The sequence below is a fragment of the Triticum aestivum genome, chromosome 1D (genome assembly GCF_018294505.1).
Source record: "Triticum aestivum cultivar Chinese Spring chromosome 1D, IWGSC CS RefSeq v2.1, whole genome shotgun sequence".
In the NCBI taxonomy this organism is placed as follows: domain Eukaryota; kingdom Viridiplantae; phylum Streptophyta; class Magnoliopsida; order Poales; family Poaceae; genus Triticum; species Triticum aestivum.
In genome coordinates, this window is record NC_057796.1 from 160,967,533 (window position 1) to 160,990,412 (window position 22,880).

Consider the following 22,880-nt stretch of genomic DNA (forward strand, 5'->3'; position numbering starts at 1 on the left):
ACTCCAGAACACGCCCTTAGCAGCCTCATTAGTGCCTTAAATGAGACCTTCATTCATATTAAAACTATGTTAAGACCCTTGATGCACTCTTGGGGTGGAGAGAAAAGGTCCGAGAACAAAACCATTCTTCACACTCGTTGTCTGGAAGTTACTAGACGAAGTTTTTAAAAGATTAAGTTACATACAGCATATCAGTTTCAATAGTTTCCATTCAGCTGGATATATTACCAGTTTACCAACCTCATCGACACCAATAGTGACAGTATATATATTACCCAAGCCAACAACGCATCCTCAGAAGTTACTTCGACATACTACCTGTAGGCTGTAGCCAGCTACACTTCAGAGTTTACTTGTCAAGATGAATCCTACTTTTAAACCGACAAGACTGGAGATACTGGAAACCCTAACCTTCAATTGTGCAACGACCTACCATACACCAATAGTGCCCCAAAACCAGCAAAATTGCAGTCAAACAATATTCATAGCACGAGCCCATAAGTGCCACAAAACCACATGATACTGATGTTCGGACTTAAATCTATGCCTCAAGTGAATCAACCATATGGGTGTCGACTGGAACAACATCGGCCATTGCACAGGAATTGCCATCAACACGTCGATAGAAGAGCAGATAAGCAGCAGATGTCCTTGTTTCCTCTTCATTGACAGTGGAGACATGACTATCATCGAAGTGATACCAGCTATCTTCTTCTATTAACTGCAAGTGTAAAATGGACAGCAAATGAATTTCAGGCAACCCACAGGTGATTCTACAAATGGTATGCAAGACATTGATGGATAACAATATCGCACAAAAGATGGGCCAAGCACCTTCGCATAGGCAGAATAGTGACCACCTCCCAAACCACCATAATGATTTATCACCGCATAGAGTTCATAGATGTGGGGCTGGTCGCCTCCTGATGTGTGCTTTGCGTACTTGGTCATATCGAGATCATGGATTGGAAAGTTCACAAAGGTATCAAGCTTATTTTTCATATAACGGCTGTATGAAAACCTCTTTAAGTGGACCACCAATATCTCAGGCAACCTCCACAAGTCGAGTTTCTTGCTAGCCTGTCTGTGCTCCTTGCAGCAAGGACAGTACCTGTTGCAGATAGGCAAGGCACCAGTGGAAGCCATCAGACTGAAGAAAGTTGGTACCAATAGCTGGACTAGTCAAAAGAAAAAAATACTAACCACATGTCATCAGGGCCTAGAGGTTCGTCCTTCAGAAAAGCATCCAAGCATGAAAATAAGTTGACTGCTTCTTGCCGTGTTTTCTTTGACATGAATCCTGGCTTGAAAACATCAGGAAGATCATCCATGTATTTAAGGTTATATATTTCATGTTCTTTATCAGACCAACCCATCAATAGCCTCATGGGCAAACCAAAAACGTGATCAGAATCTTCTTCTACAGGATTTCTTATATGACCTTTATCATCACTCAAGTAAAGCTTAAACGGCAAAAACTCAGCATCACTCGTTGCTTCATCCACATTTGACGTAGAAAGACCCTTCTCACATGAGGCTCCATTATCCTTTAGTACAATACCATCCAGACTTGGCCTGCTGCCATTCAACAGAGACTCACCTGGAGCATGCACTTTTGCTCGTACAAATGGAGCCAGAACCGCAGAGACAGCCGCATAAATATCAGCTTTTCTTGTTGAGTCATTGGGAATACAAGTCACAAGAGGGCTTCCAATGAGCTTTCGAGCATTAAACTGGGGCTCTGGAGTAAATCTGGGTGAATTAACAAGAACATACCAACATAAGCCTAATTTGGAAAGTAATTCTCACATCCATACTAACAGAATTATTAAAAAATATATAGCATCAAAGAAGATGTTTGGGACTAAAGGCTTTGTTGTTGGTGTTGTATAGCATCAAAGAAGATGAGACATAAAATGAGGTATAGGTGATCTCAGTTTTCTGTGCTATCTGCAAGTAAAAATAATGCATAAAATTGTACTCCCTTCAAATTTGAACTAAAGCCACGACACTTTATTTGGATCGGAGTACTAGGGCAGCCCCAGTGCATGTAGCTCCCGCTTGCGCAGGGTCTGGGGAAGGGTCCGACCACTTTGGGTCTATTGGATCGGAGTACTACAGAAGGAAAAATCTATCAAGTACAGTGGTGTAGCACAAAGTTTAAACCATTAAAAAAACATTTACTGTGGCAGATCGTAAATCATAAGGGCATTCATGATAACAAAATGTAGAAGAATATGACCCGTCCACTCTCAATCTCGTGCTCTCTACTACAGAGTTAGATCGGAGTGCTGCCACCCCCTCCACATCTTTCGACCCCTTCCACATCTCAATCTTCCTAACCCCATTCTAAATATGCAGCCGTACGGTAAGTCTACCATAATGTAAAGACTCTACACGTCTTTTGGCCATAAGAGACTGAAAGCACAATCAACACTGTTGTCAGCCTCCAGCCGCATGTAGGCACTTTAGAAGGGCGAGCACCAGCGTCAGCCGGCTGATACTCACACAGGATCAGCCGGCTGATACTCATACGGGATCAGCCGGCTCGATGGCCACTCGATCAATTTGTAAGCCATATGATTATTTGATCAGTCAAACCGGAGCACCGTTTTGGCAGCCGCTGTGTGGTGCTGACGCCAGGGATGCACCGTTTCACAAATCAAGTGGGCATCAGGACCCCACAATACTAGTTTAATGTATGTTCTGTACAGCAACTACAGGTTGTAGCTAGCTGCTCATATTGTAGCAGCCTCACACAATCCAGATTTTAGTTACGTATCAAGCCATTCATGCTCATGCTGCATGGCCCCTAGAGCCTATCTTTGTCGTCAACGTTCATAGAAACGTATGCAACAAAATAGAGATAATATATATCTTTGCAGTAACAAAATATAGAGACGGTCGTCTTGCAACAACAGCACCACTCTTGTACAGGCGTCCTTTTGTCTTGCAGCAATGGGCGATCGTCCTTGACACCTCATCGTCCCACTTGCAACAATTATGACTGTCACTGTAATATGTTGCGACTAGCTTGCATCAATGCCTGATAGACGTTGCGCGTGGATCATCCGGGTGATTTGAACCATTTAGCTATACAACAAATCACCATTGATCGCAACAAAAATCTTGACAAGAAAAACATCCAACATATGAAGTAGTCAAACACTTGCAACATTCACCCATGTATTTGCAGCAAACGCAAGTACAAGTTTACAACATGGCAACAAAAATCGTTACCATCGGAGCGGCGGACAAGACATGCACGATCGGATCAGACGCCTCCAGAGTCGTTGGATCCCATGCGCGACAACCGTCTAAAGTGGTTGCTTCAGTCATTCATTGTGACCTGCCATGTTGCGCTGCTGGATGCAACATGACCCATGTTGCGCTCGGGAAAACATTCGTGGGCATCCACCCTGGTCTGACCCGTTTGGGAGATAAACCATGTTATGTTTGTAGGTTGCAACTTGACCAGTGTTGTGTTCGGAAAAAAAAATCCTCCACACCCTGACCCCCATTTGCAACATGAGCCATGTTGCGCTCATAGGTTGCAGCCGGAAAAATCATCCACACCCTGATCCTGTTTGCAACATTAGCCATTTTGCACTCTAGGTTGCACAATGACCTGTGTTGCTTTGGAAAAAAGCCCTCCACACCTTAACCTCAGTTTACAACATGAGCCATGTTGCCCTCGCAGGTTGCAACAGGACTCATGTTATTTTGGGTAAAAGTCCTCCACACCCCGACGGCACGACACCCGTTTGCAACATGAGCCATGTTGCATTCTTTGCAACATGACACGTGTTGCTTCAGAAAAAAGTCCTCCACACCATAACCCCGTTTACAACATGAGTCATGTTGCTCTCGGGTAAGGTCATCCATTCGCAATATGAGTCATGTGCTCGCTGGTTGTAACATGACCCACACTGCACTCGGGAAAAGATTCGCTTCTTGCGCCTGGAAGGGAGTTGCACTGGGGACCATCCGATCAAAATCGGACCTGAAGGACATGAAGACAGCCAACCCACGCCGAGTTATGAGCAGGCTATTTACAAGTGTTTTCCATAAGCCATAGGATGATTGCGGGGACGGGGACGGCGCCGCGAGCTCGCCTGTTATTCGCAACATTATCTGTTGTTGTAGAGGTCCCCGGTGCTGCAAACTCCTCTGACAGAAAGGACGTTGTCGCTATTGCGAGGGCAGCGCTGGACTGGGTGGCGATGCTGGCGAGCAGCAGCGACGACAGTGCAGTAGCACCAAGGAAAAAGCACATCAGCGGGCTGGCGCATTGGCTTGGGGCGAGAAGAAAGCACACCTCATAAGCTAGGAAGGTACGACAGCATGCCAGCCACTGTGCTCCGACCATAGAACTAGAAGTATTAAAAAAGCCAAATTATGTATTAGTAGAAGGTACTGTACTAGTAGGGATCACGCACATGCACCTAAGTTTTCATGCGGCCGTACTGCTTGCGATCGAACGGCCCAGCACACGGCAGATGCGAGCAGCAAATCAGTCGGTTGAATCCAATATTTTTCCTTTTAGAAGACCCAATTCTGATACGTATAACATTTATGAATCCTTTTAGGATCAACGCTACAAAGCAACGGTGGTATCGATGAGGATGTTAGCCATAGAATCAAAGCGGGTTCGATGAAGTGGCGGCAAGCATCTGACACCCTCCATGGCAAGGTCCCACAAAAGCTCAAAAGTTCTATAGGACCGCTATCAGACCTGCGATGCTATATGGAGCAAGAGTGTTAGCCTTACTAAGAAACAAACGTACCCAACAATGTGCATGCTAAGGTGGATGGGTGGCCATATAATAAAGGACCGAATTAGGAATGACGGAATACGTGATAAGGTAGGGATGGCACCGATTAAAGACAAGGTGGTTAAGACATATATAAATCAGCGGGCAGCAGAAGCACTAGTGAAAGAATAGTGGTAGTCTAAAGAGTAGCAAAAATACAAGGGGGGTAGGGGGGCGACCGATATGGTAAAAAGAGACTTGAAGGGCTAGTTTGGTAGCCCGTGAACCCGGGGGGATCCCCGTCAAATACCAGGGCACAGAGCCCACGAGGCAAACTCGGCCCTGGAAAACCACGAGGACGTTTGGTCGCTCGTTCGCTGGGGATATTCTGCCCCAATCCCCTTCCTTTCCCCGGGCGAGAGATCCACGCCTAGATAGCTCAGCGAGAAAAGCCACGGCTCACGCGGTTGCATCTAGCGATCTCCTCCAGCGACTACCTGAGCGCTACGCCTAGCGTTTTTTTTCGCAACGTGATCTTCTCCCCTCTACCCTGTCTTCCAAACTGCCATGATGATCTGCCCGTGGTAGGAGGAGAGGATCCCCGATGGCCTTGGCAATCCCCGGTGGAGGATTGGAGCCCTGGATGTGCCCAGGGATTTGGCGCTTGATAGGACTATATGGAAATCAGTGATACATGAACCTTAATTTGCTTTCCTTCACTTTGTTTACTTGTACATTCTCTCTTCCTTTTTGGGTTTTTAATGTTTTGCTTGGGATAAAACGCTTTGTTGTTATTTTGAATATGGTGCGATCATTATAATGAACACATCTATGCAATGGATGCAGAGTAGGGCCACTTAACGCTCAAGTGTCTTATACTCCCTCCGTCCCAAAATAAGTATCGCTGATTTAGTACAACATTACAACTTTGTACTAAATCAGCGACACTTATTTTGGGATGGAGGGAGTAACAAATATCACGAGGAAAATGATAAAAGGGCTCTGTTTGGCATAGTGCTGCCTCTCCAAATGCATGTATGTGTTTCTATATATATATCAAGCGTATTCTTTAGGTGTAAAAAAAACTTACTAGAATTTAGTAAAAGTCAATTAAGTTGCTACATTCCAGCATTTGGGGCAGCACACCACAAAAACCAAAAACTGAGCCTAAGACATGAAAAAAATAACATTCGCATGACTCACCTATCCACATTCCGATGTAGGATCTCAATCCTCAAAAGTTTTTCATGGCCAGCAGGAAGCTTATAAGCAACAAGCTGATCACCATCTTTTATAATATGAAGTAGCTCCAATGGACTGAAATAACGGTATATCCGATAATCATATACCTGATAAATGTCAGTAACCTTTAGTTAGTTATTTGCTGAAAAAACCTACACTCGAGTTTCACGAATGACTAGGCAAGTAAAACATGACAAGTATTTTACCTCTCCAAGTAACAACGTCTCAGACTCTTTTAAGCAGCACGCATCACTCAGGGCTTTACAAAGATCTCTGCAAACTCCATTTTTCGGTACTGTAACAGTGTAAGGCATGGGAAGAGAATCCCCAGTACCACTAAATACGGTCACAGTCATCATTCGAGTAACAGTTGAGGGTAATGGTAGCGATAAATACATGAATGGGTCAAAGGTAACAGAGATTTTGTTGCATTCTGGACAGACTAAGGTGGACTTGTATTGCCCCTGAAACATCAAACAAAGAAATTATAGTTATGGCAGAGAACATGAACAAAAAACAACTTGTTGGTAGACAGTCCCCGCATATGAAGAAAAAAAATTGTAAGATAACCGACACATAATTCAAACAAAGAGCGCTAATTTAAATATTATAGTTAGCTTTATTTTTGTTCTCTATTTCTAGAGAACACCGGTACTTACAATCTTTACAGAGTTATTAATATCAGTGTGTGCCCCTAAATTTACATGGATGGTTCAAGTAGATCCCTAGACTTGCTAACTAGGCATTTAGGTCCTCTATATTGAACAGACTGGTCAAGTGAGGTCTATAGAAAATTTTACTGGCTGATGTAGCGCACATTTTCCCTCCTCTCTCTCCTTGGAACATTTGAAGTTTTGAACCAACACCTGGAGACAAAAACATCACTCTCATATGCTTAACACCTCTACATTGTGAACCCAGCTGCCATTGTTCCACCAGCCTCATCTAAATGCCACCCACCAAACCATGGCCACCATGTTCCTGAACAAGAGCAGCAACTTTGCCATGTTCAACAATGGGTTTTTCTCTTTTGTTTTATTATGAGATCTAAAGTCTCCTAATCAATAAATCAGCACACAGACCACTAACACATCTGATTTGGACACCATGTGAATTAGACAAAACAAATTATGCATGATGTTGGAAGGCAATGGAGATTTCATGAGATAATGTGGCTCATAATAGCGGTGGGCAATGAATCAAGACAACCCCGTCAGCTACGCATACAATCTGACAAGTGTGGCATATCTGCTGTTGCCTAATCGCACTGCTCCACGCAGATCGTAGCTTCCGAGTGGTGATTATTAAGATAGTCGTTTAACCATCTATCTGAAAAGACCGATTTAATAGGAAGAGATATATAATATACTTAACACACAGATCCCTTCGCATCCGATGTGGATATGGAATGATCAGCACCTACCCTCACGGGGGGAAATGCAGGGTCCGAGACTTGAACCCAAGACCACAGCTCTGATGCCATGTTAATAGTCATCTAACCATCAATCCCAAAAGACCGATCTAATAGGAAGAGGAGATACAATATACTAAACACCATCACCCCCCCCCCCCCCCCAATCCCCTCGCATCCGATGTGGATATGGCATGATCAACACCTCGGCCCACGCCCGACGTGGATAAATGCTTGGGGGAGATACGGGGACCGAGACTTGAACCCAAGACCTCAGCTCTCTGATACCAATGTTAAGATATTGGGTTGATAACATGAGGAAGAGGAGATATAATCCTATATACATAAGAGAGTGATCCCCACTAACTTATTTATGTCAACATGCAAGCATGCCACCTCATCATACAATTATGAACGGAATAAGGCCCACCTTAGCATGCAAACCATGCATGGAGAAAGACCCACCACAACATTCAATCATGCATGGAAAAATGTTCTCCATTCAATTATATTCTACTTATATTCAACAAAGATTTTGCAACTCTACATAATCAAATACAGCATGTCAAATGTATTAAAAAATTTGTTCTCATGTTATCAACCCAATATTTTGTCAACCAATTCCTGCAACAACGCGCCATGTATCCTCTAGTATACTTAACCCCCCACCCCACCCACTCCCCCTCACATCCGATGTGGATATGGAATGATCAACACGTCCACCAATGCCCAACGTTGGCGTGGATAAATGATTGGGGAATATGCGGGCACCGAGATTTGAACCCAAGATCTCAGCTATGATACCAATGTCCCAAAAGACCGATATGATATTAAGAGGAGATATAATATACTTAACACCCCCACCCCACCACACCTACCCCCCCCCCCCCCACCACACACACACACATCCGATGTGGATACGGAATGATCAGCACCTTCCCCCACGCCCGACGTGGGCGTGGATAAATGACTGGTGATTGGGGAACGAGGCTTTAACCAAAAGACCTCAGGTCTGATACCATGTTACGATATAGTCATCTGACCATCCATCCCAAAAGACCGATCTGATAGGAAGAGGAGATATAAGGAGATATAATATAGTACTTAACAATGATAATTAGAGTATCAAGAGAAACCAATTGACCTCGAAGCATCTCCACCCAACAACATGGTGAATGCCTGGAACCTAGGGTCTCTTGGATGTTCCGCAAACTTAGAAGGTGATCACAAGGGTGGGAATAAAAACCGCTAAACCAGAAACCGAAACGACACCGACAACAACAAAAAACGCTCTTTCAGTTTGTATCATTGGCACTAATATATTCAGTTGTTACTGTCAATAACCGAGTTAAATTTGGTCAGTTTGGTATTTTGTCTCGATTATCCGAACTAGGAACGAACGTCCAAAAGCCTGCCTCTCCTACAAGCCAACCAGCTGCAGGAAGACCCAAACCAAACATGATGCGGACACGAGCACGTGCAAGAGCTCTCGAGACCGAGGTGACATCTCTCCTTAGTGACATTCTGTATGACCCACATGAGACATGGCTACTACCTAAATCCGGAATGCTATGTGGTACCAAGAGGACCCTCTCAGAGACACTCATGATGATGGACAAGTCCCCAAGTGCAAGGACATCGAGACTCAAGAAGGAGAACCGTCAAGATGCTACAGGACCCAGACATCCGGCCCCTGGCGACTTCACCCCCAACCGCAGTCCAGCCGAACACCAGCTTCAGGGGCTCAGGGCCCGGACATCCGGCCCGCGCCCGGAAATCCAGCCAAACCCTACAGCACCGAAAGCCCGAGCCAGCCCGAACATCCGGCCCGTCCCAAAGCCCCAGGCATCCAAGCCCCAGCCCGGACATCCGGCACCTGTCTGCGCACAGTGAACGGGCCGAAGGCCCATGTATCCCTCCAACTCGCCCCAACTTGTACTAGCACTATATATAGACCTCTCCACCCTCCATCTAGGGTTAGGAAAGGATTAGCTCATTAGAGATAGAGCTTTGCTCAGCCACTTACATACTCCCATGGAGATCAAGACCTCTATGTGATGAACTAGCTACCGATTGTATCCTCCCTTGTTGACTTTGGATCGTGTATCTCTCTAGCACATGTGCGATTCTATCTTGTCTATTTGAGTGAATTCCCCCTTGTGTTCTTCGTGTTCTTCCCCGTTTCCCCTCCAAATCATGAAAGATCGACACCATAGGGTTCCACCCTACATCAAAACATAACGCAATATTTGGCATTCTTGGTAAAGTGTGCAGCTGCAGGAGAAATTAGTCCCACCTCGTCTAGCTAATCAGAAGGGGGCAGAGACCTGGCCTATATGAGGGAGAGGTGTGTGTGGTGAAAGGCACACAGCTTCATGGTGGATATAACGCAAATTAGCGAACAACGCATTAGGTACGAACTGAAAACCGAACCGAATTAGTCGGTTAACCAAATTTTCAGTGTTGTTTTATGCTGCCATTTTCAGTAAGCATGTCACTAACCAAATTTGCAAATAAACCAAATTTTCTATTTCTATCAGACCTACTCATAGGATGGGTCATGTACTTTTGTGTGCGTCCTTGTCACATTGTGAGGAGCAACAAGGTAAGCAACTGCAGGGCAACTTTTATCTATTCTTGGCCATCAGATAGGCTGCAGGACGGCAGATCGCTGTGATTGCTTTCACTTAGGTTCACCTACTACTATCTCCATAAGAGCAAGTCACCCAATTAGTATTCAGTACCACTTCCCAGATATAATCAATGCCAACAAGCAAAACAAGTTTTCTGACACTGCAGGACCTAAATATCAAGTTGAGGGACCTACTTGAACCATCTATGCAGGTTTAGAAACCAACGGTGCAACTCTTAACAGTCAATAATCAAACTAGAAGATCACAATCCTAGCCCAATTCAACCTAGGATGTGGCCTAACACCGTGCTGGCAACTTTGATTCTCCCATTGACAACTAATAATACCCAGACAAAGAACAATGCAGTCTTTAGGATCAGCAGCCACAAATATGATAAACATCATGTGATAAATATAGATGGGCTTTCTTGTTGAATGAAAACTGAAATTTCATACATTCTGCAAAGTATATCTATAAACACATAAAATCCAGAAGTAGTATATGAGAAAATAACATCAACAGCGTCGGTTACAGCATGGACAAGTTCCTTGTGTCACCTAGCAGTGGTTAACTTTCACTAGTACGTCCGATTATAGTTAACTTAGCTTTGATGAGCTCCCAATCTCCCATTATTATAAAATACCTAAATAACAGTAAAAGGCATCGAATAATTTGAAAAGGATTCAAAATAAAGTAGGATTCAAACAGAATAGTTTCTCCAGGTAAGCATGATTATCTGATCATTCAAGTCTAAAAATTACTTACCTGGAACTTATCTACTATTATGGAGTCATTTCGAGCTTTATGGTAATTCCAGCATTCTTCAGCAAATTCTTCATCAGGACGATCATCAGCATCCTTTGCTTCAATATATGGTTTCTTCTTCACGCGATTGAGATCTTCATGCAGACCATCCAACAGAAATGCAAGCAACTCCTGAAGAAAAGAGAGGCAATTCTTACGTAAGAAAAAAGGGTATATTTAAATGTTTCACAAAATGTAGCAAAACAAAAACAGAATGCAGGTCGATATGTACAAGTGTGCCACATGCAAGCATTTGTACCGGTCCTGAGACCGATGAATGTGACAAGGTTGGGGGTACAGCTCCGAGGAGTGAAGGTTGGTGTGCCATGGTGCTGAGGATGAGAGGGAGAAGGTTGGGGACATAGATTACATCTTTACTAGTTTATTCTCATTTGTTGGATAATCCATATGGGGTACATCATGTCCCTTTTACAGGGAAGACTCGACTTGATGCCTAAGAATATAATCTTGAGTTTCGTACCAAATCATATCTTCATCTTCCTAACTAGACCAATCTCTTTAATATCTAAATAGATACCCTTACAAAGTAAACTACTATAATTATCTCTAGTGGACTAAGGGATGAGATCAACGCCTATCGAGGAATAGAGTTATAGCTAAATGAGAAAAGACAGAAAATGTTGAAAAGTATAAAGGAAAAACTTTTTCTACGGAGCAACAATGTGGTTGATGAAATCATTTGCCATTTGTTTGCTTTGTTATCTGTGCAGGAAACTGAGATGTTTGCTCCTGAATGTGGTCTGCAATCATATAATTAGGTATTTCGCTCCTGAATGTTACGATATATGACTCTTAACCATTTGCCTTGCATCTTCTGAACGTAAAGTTTTACTTACTATGTTTCCAAATTAGCCTAAATACGCTATGTGCATTACCGGGCAGTGGTAAGATGGAGTGAATTGCATCTTGATGTGACATGAGTGAAACTTGAAAATACTACTATATGCTAACCTCAGTAGCAAGATGAAAAATAACGATCCTGGAGTAACTTCTCATTGTTTGGTTAAATTGACTTTGTATGATAGAATTGGCATGATATTGGATAGGAAAATTATGTGTAAACTTTCTATCTTTTATGTGTGCAACTAGATAATTTCACATCATGCATTCCGCCTGTAATTTTGTAGAAATGTATTCCAATTTTTTGATGGTGTATTGTGATTTGTGATTTTTCTATTTTTGTTGTGCGTGTAATAAGTTTGACCTGATTTATAGGCAAACACTGTGCATGCAAGATTACTAGTGACATATAACATCTAAAACCATTGAAAACTTAGTGATGGACACATTCAAAAGAAACCATGCTCTTACTTACAAAGAGCATAGTATATATAAAAAAAGTAAACAGGGAAGTAGATCTCAACAAATGGGTAACAGACACTGAGTTGTAGATAAGAAAGTAGATTAGAAGCATGAGTGGCCGAGTGAAATAGAATAGAAGCATACATTGAAGAATATCAATTTAAATGTGGAAGGAGATTATACTCCATACGAAATATAGGGTGCATTCTGCTTTGCACTTATACTAATGAGACAAGATTGCGGCTAACCTATTCTGTCAAAAACAGAAGTGGCTAAGCTACCACTATTGCTATGTCTAAAGAACTAACAACGCATGCATGTAGATAATACAAAATAAAGCAGGGTACATATTAGGGGTATAGAGGGAGCAACAAACTTTGCATAAGATTATAAAATCCGCCATATATTTAACATGCACCTGGTATTTCATAGCTTTAAACCAAGTGAGTAATAACAATTACAAAAGAGAAGGCAATGACAGTAAATGGGTATGAACGAAACAAGCTGTGGAGATGGAAGACATGTATTTCGAATAGGCAGAACTGAGATCATATAGTCAATGCTTCAGGAACTGAGGGTCACAAATGATACCAAGTAATCAAAAGGGCAATATGGTACCGATGCCATATGGATGCAAGCTTGATCAAAGCAGAGAAAAGGTTGTTAAGCAAATATACTTTGCACAGAAGATAGGATATCACATCTCAAAAACGAAAGAAAAATAAACAGGGCATCATGAATTAGAATCTTTGTAAATCTAAAACAGAAGAGGATATCTTCTAATATCTACAAAATGACACAAAATGAGATACCTAGCTGTACAAGAAAATCGTTAGATCCATTAGAAAATGCACCAAAGAAAAAAATGCTACAGACTAAATTCATTAGATTGATTAGAAAATGCACCAAAGAAAAAAATGCTACAGTACTATCCAAGTATATTATAGTATTCCACGATAAAAAAGAACCAATACTATAATAAACTTGGATAAATGTGTTTAATTCTTCCAAGTTGAAATAGCATAAACATCTTAAGGACCAACGCGGACCGATGCATTCTGAGCAACACGAACCTGAGAATCATGCTGATTATATCCACTAAACTGAGGAGCAAAACGAGAAAGTTTTGACTTAAATGCACGTGGAGGTACAGAAGTGCGACCAGCGGTCCAAAGTTTTCTCAGTAGTTCAGCAAATGCTACTGCAAGTTCACCCTGCATCATTAAAATTCCTCAAATATCATGAATAACAACATCATGTGCCCCAAGTGGGTAAAAATGAGCTCGTACCTGCAGCCCAAGCGGATTTTCCGTGTTTATCTCCTGAGTGTACTCCTTCAAAAAATACTCCACCAGTGGAGGCGTATGGACCAAGGACTGTATGGCGCTATTCATGAAGCATGTATTACCCAGGTTATGTAACCCAGTCAATCCATGGATGTCATCTTTCGTTCCATTGCTGAAAATACTATACCCATCTTCTGTGTCCCTTACTAAAGGATTAAGGCTATTATCTTGTGAAAGACTGGAACCAATTCCAGATGAATAGCCATTTGAAAAGTTAGGGCCTCCAGCAATTGAGAATGATGACGTGGTGGGTTCCAGTGGAAGTAATGCTAATTCATTGCTGGTAGATCTTGTACGATGATCGGAAGACCAGATATCATCTGCACTAACCTCCAAGAGAATCTGTAAGCATAAAGCAAGAATGAAGGAATTTCAGCCAAGCTAGAGAAAATAGCAAAGAAGTTACAGGCCTGTAGTTAACACAGGGCAATCATGCACAACGGAAGTACTCCCTCCGTCCCAAAATTCTTGTCTTACATTTGTCTAAATACAGATGTATCTAGTTATGTTTTAGTGTTAGATACATCCGTATCTAGACAAATCTAAGACAAGAATTTTGGGACGGAGGGAGTATATAATTTGAGAAGGCCACAAGCATTCTTGCATAAATAGGAAGGGTTGTAAGTTTCAACCCAGCCAATTATTACATTTACATATAGCACCAATAAACTCAAAACAGATTTTCATCTCGCAACTTCATACCAGTGTTACAAAAGGAGTTATACCATATTATAGCATACTAAATGTGCACAAACGTTAGAGGAGAAGCAAACTTAATGGTTTGTCACTACTTGATTGTGGATGCTATATTCATCTATAAACAGGTGACATGCAACAGCAGACCATGAACAGGACCCATGTTGTTGCTGATAATAACAGGAACCTTCAAATGTTTCAGCAAAGAAAGGAGTGCATGAAAAGAAACATGGTACCTCTTGATCCATCAGAAGTTGAGCTTCCTCAAGTGTCTCATTGCGATTGGTCAACTTTTTGTTCTTCAACTTTTGGTAATGATCCCAGATGTGAACCTGAACCATTAAAACACAAGGATCAAAGTCTGGATGGTACAAGCAGACCAATGCTGCAGCTCTACTGAAGATACAAGGCACAATATGTGAGATACATAGGTGGTAGTGAGTATACCTTGGACTGCTCCACAGACAAAAGTGAGCAAACCAATCTATAAAGCTCACTAACTTTGGCCTGGAAGCATCAGAATGCAGGTGTCAAAAAATAAATGACTGAGAATAAAATTGCTCATAAAATTCATCTTATTTCATGCACTTCCAATCCAAAGTAGTTACAAAAAAAACATGCCACATTAGTATGTAGTATCATCTTGTAACAAAAATTTGTGCCTTCACCAACAGCAAACAAGTATGAATACCCGGGATAGTGTTCCAGAGAACAAAAGGAGGAAAAAGGGAAGAAAGACCAGCCCAATTGCGCCTCTTTTTCTTTCTTTTTTTTTGGCACTACCATCCCAAAGGAGAAAGTCAGGGTTTTACGTATTATCTTCATGCATACAATACAAAAGATGTTTACAACTAAGACTAGCCAACTAAGTTATGCAACATAGCGGTGTAATCTACTGGTCAGCAGATTATCTATCACATGTCATAAAGATATCATAACAGCCTTAATTTGTATGTGGATAGATAGTTACACATGCTCATCATATTTTAAAAGAATATACGTTAGCTCCAATTCACCTTCCTACTTAGTTTGATGGTCCGTGCAGAGTTGTCTCTTTCATCAATTAGTGTCAAATGAAGGGGATAGACATCGACTATGTATCTCCTGGAAGTTGGATCCTCACATATCACTTTCCTAGATATCTCTGGTCCACCTTTATACCTGAAAATATCAATCCACCTCATAAGTAACAGATATGACGAAGATTAAATAATCTAAGTACTCCTCAGTTAACAAACAAGGGACACTAAACTTTGACCGCCAATATCCTTTTAAACATTTAAAATTAAAATTAGAAGCTTGAGAATCATATGGATAGATTTGTCTTGAGAAGTATATCAAGAACATTGTCACTCTCATCGGCTATAAGTCCACTTACATGGCATTTTAGCCAATGTGGAGGACACAGACAAGATAAAAGAGGAGTGGGCTCTACACGTGCTTCTAGGTAAAAATATTAAATGGAGGAAAGAGAAAGAAAAAAAAACAAAGCCCTTCAGTCCCAAACAAGTTGGGGTAGGCTAGAGTTGAAACCCATTAGGGCAGTCCCAGTGCACTTTATCTTAAGCTATATCTAATGGCATTAGATAGATGTTTAGATATAAGTAGTCCCACTGCACTATATCGTGTTCTATCTAAAACAAAATCATTTAATGCCTTCTGTGGGAGAAAGTTATGAGATGTCTTGGATTTGGTGCTAAGATCTACTCCCTTTGTTCTGAATTATAAGATATTCTAGCTTTTTTCTGAAACGAATGTATATATACTCGGTTTAGTGTGTTTGTTCACTTCATTTTAATCCGTATGTAGCCCATACTGAAATATTAAAAACATACTCCCTCCATTCCACAATGTAGTGCCTATAGATTTTTGTGAAAGTCAAACTTTGCCAACTTTGACCAAGTGTATAGAGAAAACTGTCCTACATCTACAATACCAAACATGTACATTCCGAAAATATAACTCATGATGTATTCAATGATGTGCATTTGGTATTTTAGATGTACCTACTTTTCGCTATAAATATGGTCAAAGTTTGTAATGTTTGACTTTTGCAAAAATCTATAGGCACTACATTATGGAACAGAGGGAGTATTATAATTCAGAACAGAGGTAGTGTATCTAGATTAAGATATATGGTTGCTCCATCTTTCCTCGATACATAGAGTGCCACATCAGATTTTTACCTATGAAACCATGCTAAGATATAAGCATTGGTAGTGCCCTGAGGTCTCAAAACCTAGTCATGGTTCTGCCACGTGGATAGCTAACTTCCAGACACCCCTGATGATGACAGAGAGTGAAAAAAAACTAACCTAATAGCCAACTCTATTAATGTAACTAGAGAATCTCAAGCAGATCCGCTAAAAAACGGTACTGCAAAATCGTTTTAGGATTCCCCAAAAAACGATTTTCCGGGAACGCAAAGGCTCCGGCGGAACAGATCCCGTAAATTTCATACTGCATATTTAAAAACATCTTCGTGCTAGAAAATAGTCCATCACAACGGTAGTGCATACATAGGAAATACAAACTTCGCACTACAAATTAAACCTAGAGTCACCGGTCACTCGTCAACGCCGAGGTAGAACTTGGTGACGGTCTTGCGGAGCGCATTGGCAAGGTCGTGCACCTCCTTGGTGGCGATGAGATGGTCGGCGGCACCTTCTTCTCCGGCCGCCAAAGCTTTCTCCGAGGCGACGAGCTCGCATCGGCCTCCCGGCACCTCTGGAAATGCGGAAAGAGTTGCTCGTGGAGCTCGTGGAAGCCGGCCCAAGGGCTCGACCCGCCGGGAGAGCAGCCCACCGTCACGCACTTGCTTCGAGCAACATGGCTCGACGGCGGGCAGGCTGGAGCTGCTGGCCTCCGCGTAGTGTCATGCGAGCTTGCGCAGAGGCGACCCGCCTCGGCCGCCACGCCCGCCAGCACCACCGGCCATCGAGGAGAAGAAAAAACGGAGGAGATGCGGCAAGATTTGTCGCTGGAGTTGGGGAAGGCTAGCGGCAGAGTGGGCGGATTGCGGCGGAGGGGGAAGGGTTTGCTAACCCTAAAACAGGGCCGGCCCCGTACATATAGGGCCGGAGGGATGGACATGCGGGCCGCCTGTAAAAAAATTACGGGCCGGGCTACGTTTAACGGATCTTTTGGGGCCAAAAAACCGAGATCCTGCAAAACAGAAGGAATTTTACGGGCCGGCGAGCTTTTGCAAAATCTGCTAGAGATCCTCTAACAAGGCTGACTTTTTGATGACATGGCAGTTTTATATAGCCAGCTGTTGGCTCTACTATTATTCTTTCTCTCATAAATATCAACCAGCAGTATAAATTTATAGTTACCTCTTCAAGACCGTGTTACCGTACAAAACATTACTTATTTGTCTGTCAACTAGAGATGCGTCAAGTATTCTTCTGCTCCCAATATGTGTTGTTCTAGCTTTCCAAATTTTGTTCTTTCTCACTGCACTTTTACCCCTTTTTTTCACTAAATACGTGTTATTGTAGCACAACATTCTTGCCCTTCTCCTTATATACCCCCCATTCTCATTACTCCATTGGCATCAGAAATTAAACATCTGCAACCTATACCTAGTTACCTACTACTAGTTGCAACTTCCAAAGATGGAACTGATCAACATACATTTCTTGATTGTGCATGCATGTGCATGGGTTACAAACCCACCACCAAGGAGCAAACACACACCAAAAATGGTGGGGATATACATATACAGAAGTATTTACATAATGTGGTCCAAAACTACTAGTCGCAGGCGAGAGAAAAATAAAAGGCAACAACTAATGTCAACAAGCAGGATGGCGGAGGTGATATTATTGGTCTAGCAAAGTTCCTGCTACAAAGTGCAGTAAACAGGGCTAAAGAAACAAAGAAAAACATATATTACGTGCCGTTGCAACTGCATACCAGTCATATAGTTTTCTCCAGACATCTTGTGGCACCAAAGTGTAGTCCTCCCCTTCTCTTAAGGTTCTTTGGAGCTCTGTATCTTCACTGCCACTGCTAGTTTCCTCCAAAACAAGCTTTCTGTTATCAATCTCTCCAGGTCTACTTGCAGGTTGAAGAGGAATGTCAGTGTCATTCTCCCCATAACTGAGTAAGCCCACATAAGATTGCCAGTTGGTCCACCAGCTGCAACATTTACACAGCAGCAGTTGAATGGCCAAAGCATGGAATTGAAATGTCCAAGTAATTATTTCAATGAAAAGCAGATAGCTCTATATTTTAACTTCAAACCGGCAATACAACCTCCAATGCAGATATGATATTTACAGGCACAAGTGCAATCCAGAGGTAGTAATACTTACAAGCAACCTAGAGCAAGAAGGGCATCTGGATTGAATTGTTTGAAAACATAAATATAAACACTGTTGTACACATTAATTTGCAGGGTTTTAAACGGAAGTTGCAATTTCCACTGCCAGTGGTTTGGATGTCAATTTATGTGTTCACAGACAGTAATATTGAAACACATGGTCCTCATCGTAGTTCATTTACTCGCTCCATATTGAAGAGTGAATTCAAACATCTAAGAGTTCTCCAATACAGACAAGTTGATGGAAATTAGAATAAAGGACAGGAAGTCAGGAAACAATTCAAGGCTTTAAAGTCCCTCAGTTGGTTCCAGGCCTGTTTGGTTAGCTACCAAATAGTGGCACGTGTAGTCGTGACAAAATGCGGCAAGCCACACTTTATATGGCTAACAAACTGTTGGCCATGCCTTCAGCAAGTTTTGGCCTAACATTGTCCTATGACACGTTGACTGCAAGGTAAGAAAAAAGTGTGGTGAAGCAAAACTCTGGCACGGTTAGTAAAACTTGCCTACCTAAGGCCCGCACAATGTTGTAGCGAACCAAACATGCGCTTCATGTTTTCTATTAACGTATTCCTAGACTGAAGCACGTGTAGGCTGGGGAGGTCACTTCCTTGTTATACTAATAAATAGGTAAGAAGGAACAGACATTGTTATCATTCCTCTACAACCTTCAGTACGGCTTTATACATCCAGTACAAACAGAATAACAGTATGAATGATGGATACTCAAAACGGCCCCCAAGCACATGTGAGCCTGACAACTAAGCCGCTCAAGTGTGTGGAGATGTACGCCACGCAGTTTATAGGAGGCTGTATTTCTGCATATTCTTCTGCTTTGTTCTTTAAAAATTCTCACCGCTGTGCACGAGGGAGCATGCTCTCTCTGACTGGTCCCACGAACTTTTCAAGGGTGCGTTTACTTTTTACCAGTCTACCTTGTCATTAACACGCAATTTACCTCCGAAAAAACACTCGGCTTACAAAAAACTGCTATTCAGAATGTCATAATAAATCTTAACATGATTCATTCTGATTGGAGCAAATTTCTCGATGCACCGTCAGGATTAGTTCATATGCATCATCCGTGAACAAATGTGTGACCATTAAAAAGAGAGCTTCACCAGTAGGATTAGTTGATGCCTCATCCATTAATTTTTGGAAGGTTGATGAAAACAAAATGATTTGGACAGCGGAACCAATTGATCCATGAACAAACAAAATGCATCACCCATGAACAAATTTGACACCAATAAGAAAGTAGCCTCACCGTCCAGTCTCACCGTCATGTAAAAGGATTAATCAAATCAACGTAACTATTACAAATTGCAATGCTGCCGCATCAAACTAACTGATTTGTCATCAGTTGAAAGAAGACCCAAAAAAGAAGAGGAACAATGCCAATATCATGAAGAACAGCGAGATGCCACCGTGTGCTCCATTCCTTCAAGCATTCCTCTGCACAATTTTGCCTGACGCACACGGTGATGAACATTCCCCGGGACATACATCACTGCAATGGATCTGGCTGTGTTCAAGCAGGAATACATGACACGTCAGATCCACACCCACCAACCATCAGAGACGGGAGGCTCACTAAATCCATGTCCGGGGGCGAGGGGCACACCTGAGCTGCCCTCTCCATCTGCCAGAGACGAGGGATATGCCAGGTTCATGCGTTTTGGCCACCGGAATCGACGCTAACTACGGATCTGGGTTCTGCAGATCCGTGTGTGTTGGTGAGTGCTTGTTGTGGTTGTGTTGGGCTTGTTGTGCTGTGCCCGCAGCTGAACCCGTGTGGTGTCTGTGTGTGTGTCTGTTGGACCTTGACTGTGGTGGCGTTGTGTGTGTTGTTCAGATGGTACTTTGTTGACTTTGTGCTCGGTGGTTGCTTTATTTATAAAGCGGGGCGAAAGCCTTTTTCGGTATCTGGGTTCTGCAGTAGTCGTATCGGTGGAAACGACCTTTCCCCAAACATAGTACCCCATCGCCACTAGTCGCTGACAACCTCCCAGTCGCCACGAACAAGCGCACCAGGAAATCGAGAGGATCAATGAGAAAGGAGATGAGAAAAGCTGTGGCCTCAGGCGCGTGCGCACACACACAGGGCAGGAGAGAGAGAGAGAGAGAGAGAGAGAGAGAGAGAGATGGGAGATAATGGGAGAGAGAAGCCGGAACACATATTGTCATAATTTGATTTCCTCTAACTCAGCATCCTTAACTGGATGCCAAATCATATGAGAGTATGAAGGAGGCGCAGACATCTATGACGAATGAATCGCTATATACACTCATACATAATATCTGCTCAATGAACAGGTGAACTGTTGAGTTGTCTCTAATATCATAATTGCAGTCCCTCGCAGATAACCTATCAAAATGTACCACCAGATACTGATAGTCAAAACTGAGATAGCTAACAGTTAAGTGCACTCCTATTATAACAAGGCATGCAGGTCAGCAACTGCATAGACTGGTCGCTCAAATAATCTGCAATAGCCAACATAAATGAGAATTTGTCTTATATCATCATATAGGACCATCCACTACAAAACCTACGATTTCCAGATGATACAGAGGCAAATCGAGAGGGGCATCACGATTAGATTATTATTACTACTGCGCAACACAGACCCGAAAACACAAAGATTCGATCGCGCCATAACACAGACTAAGACGCCAGATCCCATATCCCAAATCCCTAAATTGCTGCCCGGCGTAAGATCCGCATGGCATCCGCCTTATCAACCGGAAACTCGAACCCATTCCACGAAGGAAAAATGCGCAGAAAAAATTAAAAGTGTAAGTAGGAAGATGGTCCTGCACTGCGCCCACCTTTGTGAGATGAGATAGCGGAGATCGCCGTCTTTGACATTCGCGTCGGCCTCCCGCGTGAGTGCGTCGACGGCCGCCCTTTCCTCCTCCGCCGTGCACGGCAGGCAGCTCGCCGCCGGGAGGAATCCCTCGGCACTAGGTATCGTCATCCCCCTCCAGTCCAATCTCGCACCCAACTGAGATCGACTTGAATCGGATCGAAAGGAGCCCTACCTAGGGTTTGGTAGCTCGAGCGTTTTATTTGGACGGAACAGGAAAAGGCGAAGCGGAGGCAACGGAAGGAGAAGAGACAACAACGTGAGAGAGTGTGTAAAAAATGGTTCTATAGGCAACCGGTCTAATTTATTGAACAATGCTCCCTATCTTAAGCTTGCAATGCCCCCTTTTAGGGAAACATCGACAAAAAACAAAAGTAGACAATCATCCGAGCTCGAGGACGTGATACTTCCTTTACAGGGTTTATCTCAAAATTTTAGTTTTTCCATTTTATAAGGCTCAATTTGGGTGTTCCCATCACAAGTTTAGATTCCAAGGTACATTAAATCATTGCATGCAAGTATTAAGAGGAAATTGACCAATGCATGTACTTTATGCATGCATGCATTACAATTAATGCATTGGTAAACATAATTTTTTAAGGAAAACAAGAGCATTAATTTGGTGCTTTTGCAAACTACAAAAAGTATTCCACCACTTACAATCTATCTTGGTTGGTGAGATTTTTGAATTGAGCCCTATAAACCGGAAAGGAGGGAGTACTACCTTGGAGTAGGATTACTTTTTTACAAAATATTACTTATATCCTGCAGTATACTAATTGTTCTTAGGATATCAGATCAGTATGAAACATATTGCAAAACAATTATTTCCCACAACTCTTCTGGGCTTTACCAATCCAGCAATCCCGCACGCCCCCAAAAGAGGAGCTCCAACCATGTGTTACCAAGAAATAATATTAGGCCCTGTTTGATAGCAAAGTATTTTCTAAGCATTTTGAGAATACTATAGTTTTATTTACAATAAGCTGTTTGATTGCCAAAAAAAACTGTGATTTTAATACTATAGTATTTGCCAAAAACTGTTTTTTCTCTGTATTATAAAAAGAGCCCAAGACCTCTTTTTTTTAAACAGAGCCGAGGAAAAGAACGGAGTTGCACGTCGTTAACTTCTTCCCTTCTATTCTCAACTTCTCATCTCCCTCTACAAAAAATATTCGCGTCCGTCACACGTTGCCGCGGCCGCCGCGCTGTTATCTTTTTAGATGCCATCACGTGTTCGTTCAGCTCCGTTCGTGTTGGGATAGACAACTCGCCGCTGCTGCATGTAGGCCTCTCTCCATGGCTTGCCGTTGTCCCATCTGCTACTCGTGCAGCTCTGCCGCTTGGTTAGTCGTCGGCTATGCCGTGCTACTGAGCGTTTTCTTTGGTCATGGGGTCGTTCGCCGGATTTCACTTAGAGCAAGCTTCCTTTCTTATGCATGTTGATGGTAACACGCCGCTCTATCGCCATGTG

General features: G+C 42.6%; 1 protein-coding gene across 1 annotated transcript; it reads right to left on the reverse strand.

Annotated features, from left to right (window-relative positions):
- Positions 1–191: 191 nt before the first annotated feature.
- Positions 192–21,674, reverse strand: LOC123180839 (ubiquitin carboxyl-terminal hydrolase 9). Its single transcript, XM_044592997.1, has 13 exons — positions 21,369–21,674; positions 18,128–18,352; positions 15,226–15,370; positions 14,657–14,716; positions 14,446–14,541; positions 13,457–13,855; positions 13,241–13,381; positions 10,806–10,976; positions 6,203–6,460; positions 5,958–6,103; positions 1,204–1,752; positions 835–1,111; positions 192–721 (listed from the first exon to the last, which is right to left on the reverse strand). The coding sequence occupies exons 1-13, from the start codon at positions 21,515–21,517 to the stop codon at positions 542–544; spliced, it is 2,796 nt and encodes a 931-aa protein (XP_044448932.1). The 5' UTR covers positions 21,518–21,674; the 3' UTR covers positions 192–541.
- Positions 21,675–22,880: the final 1,206 nt, after the last annotated feature.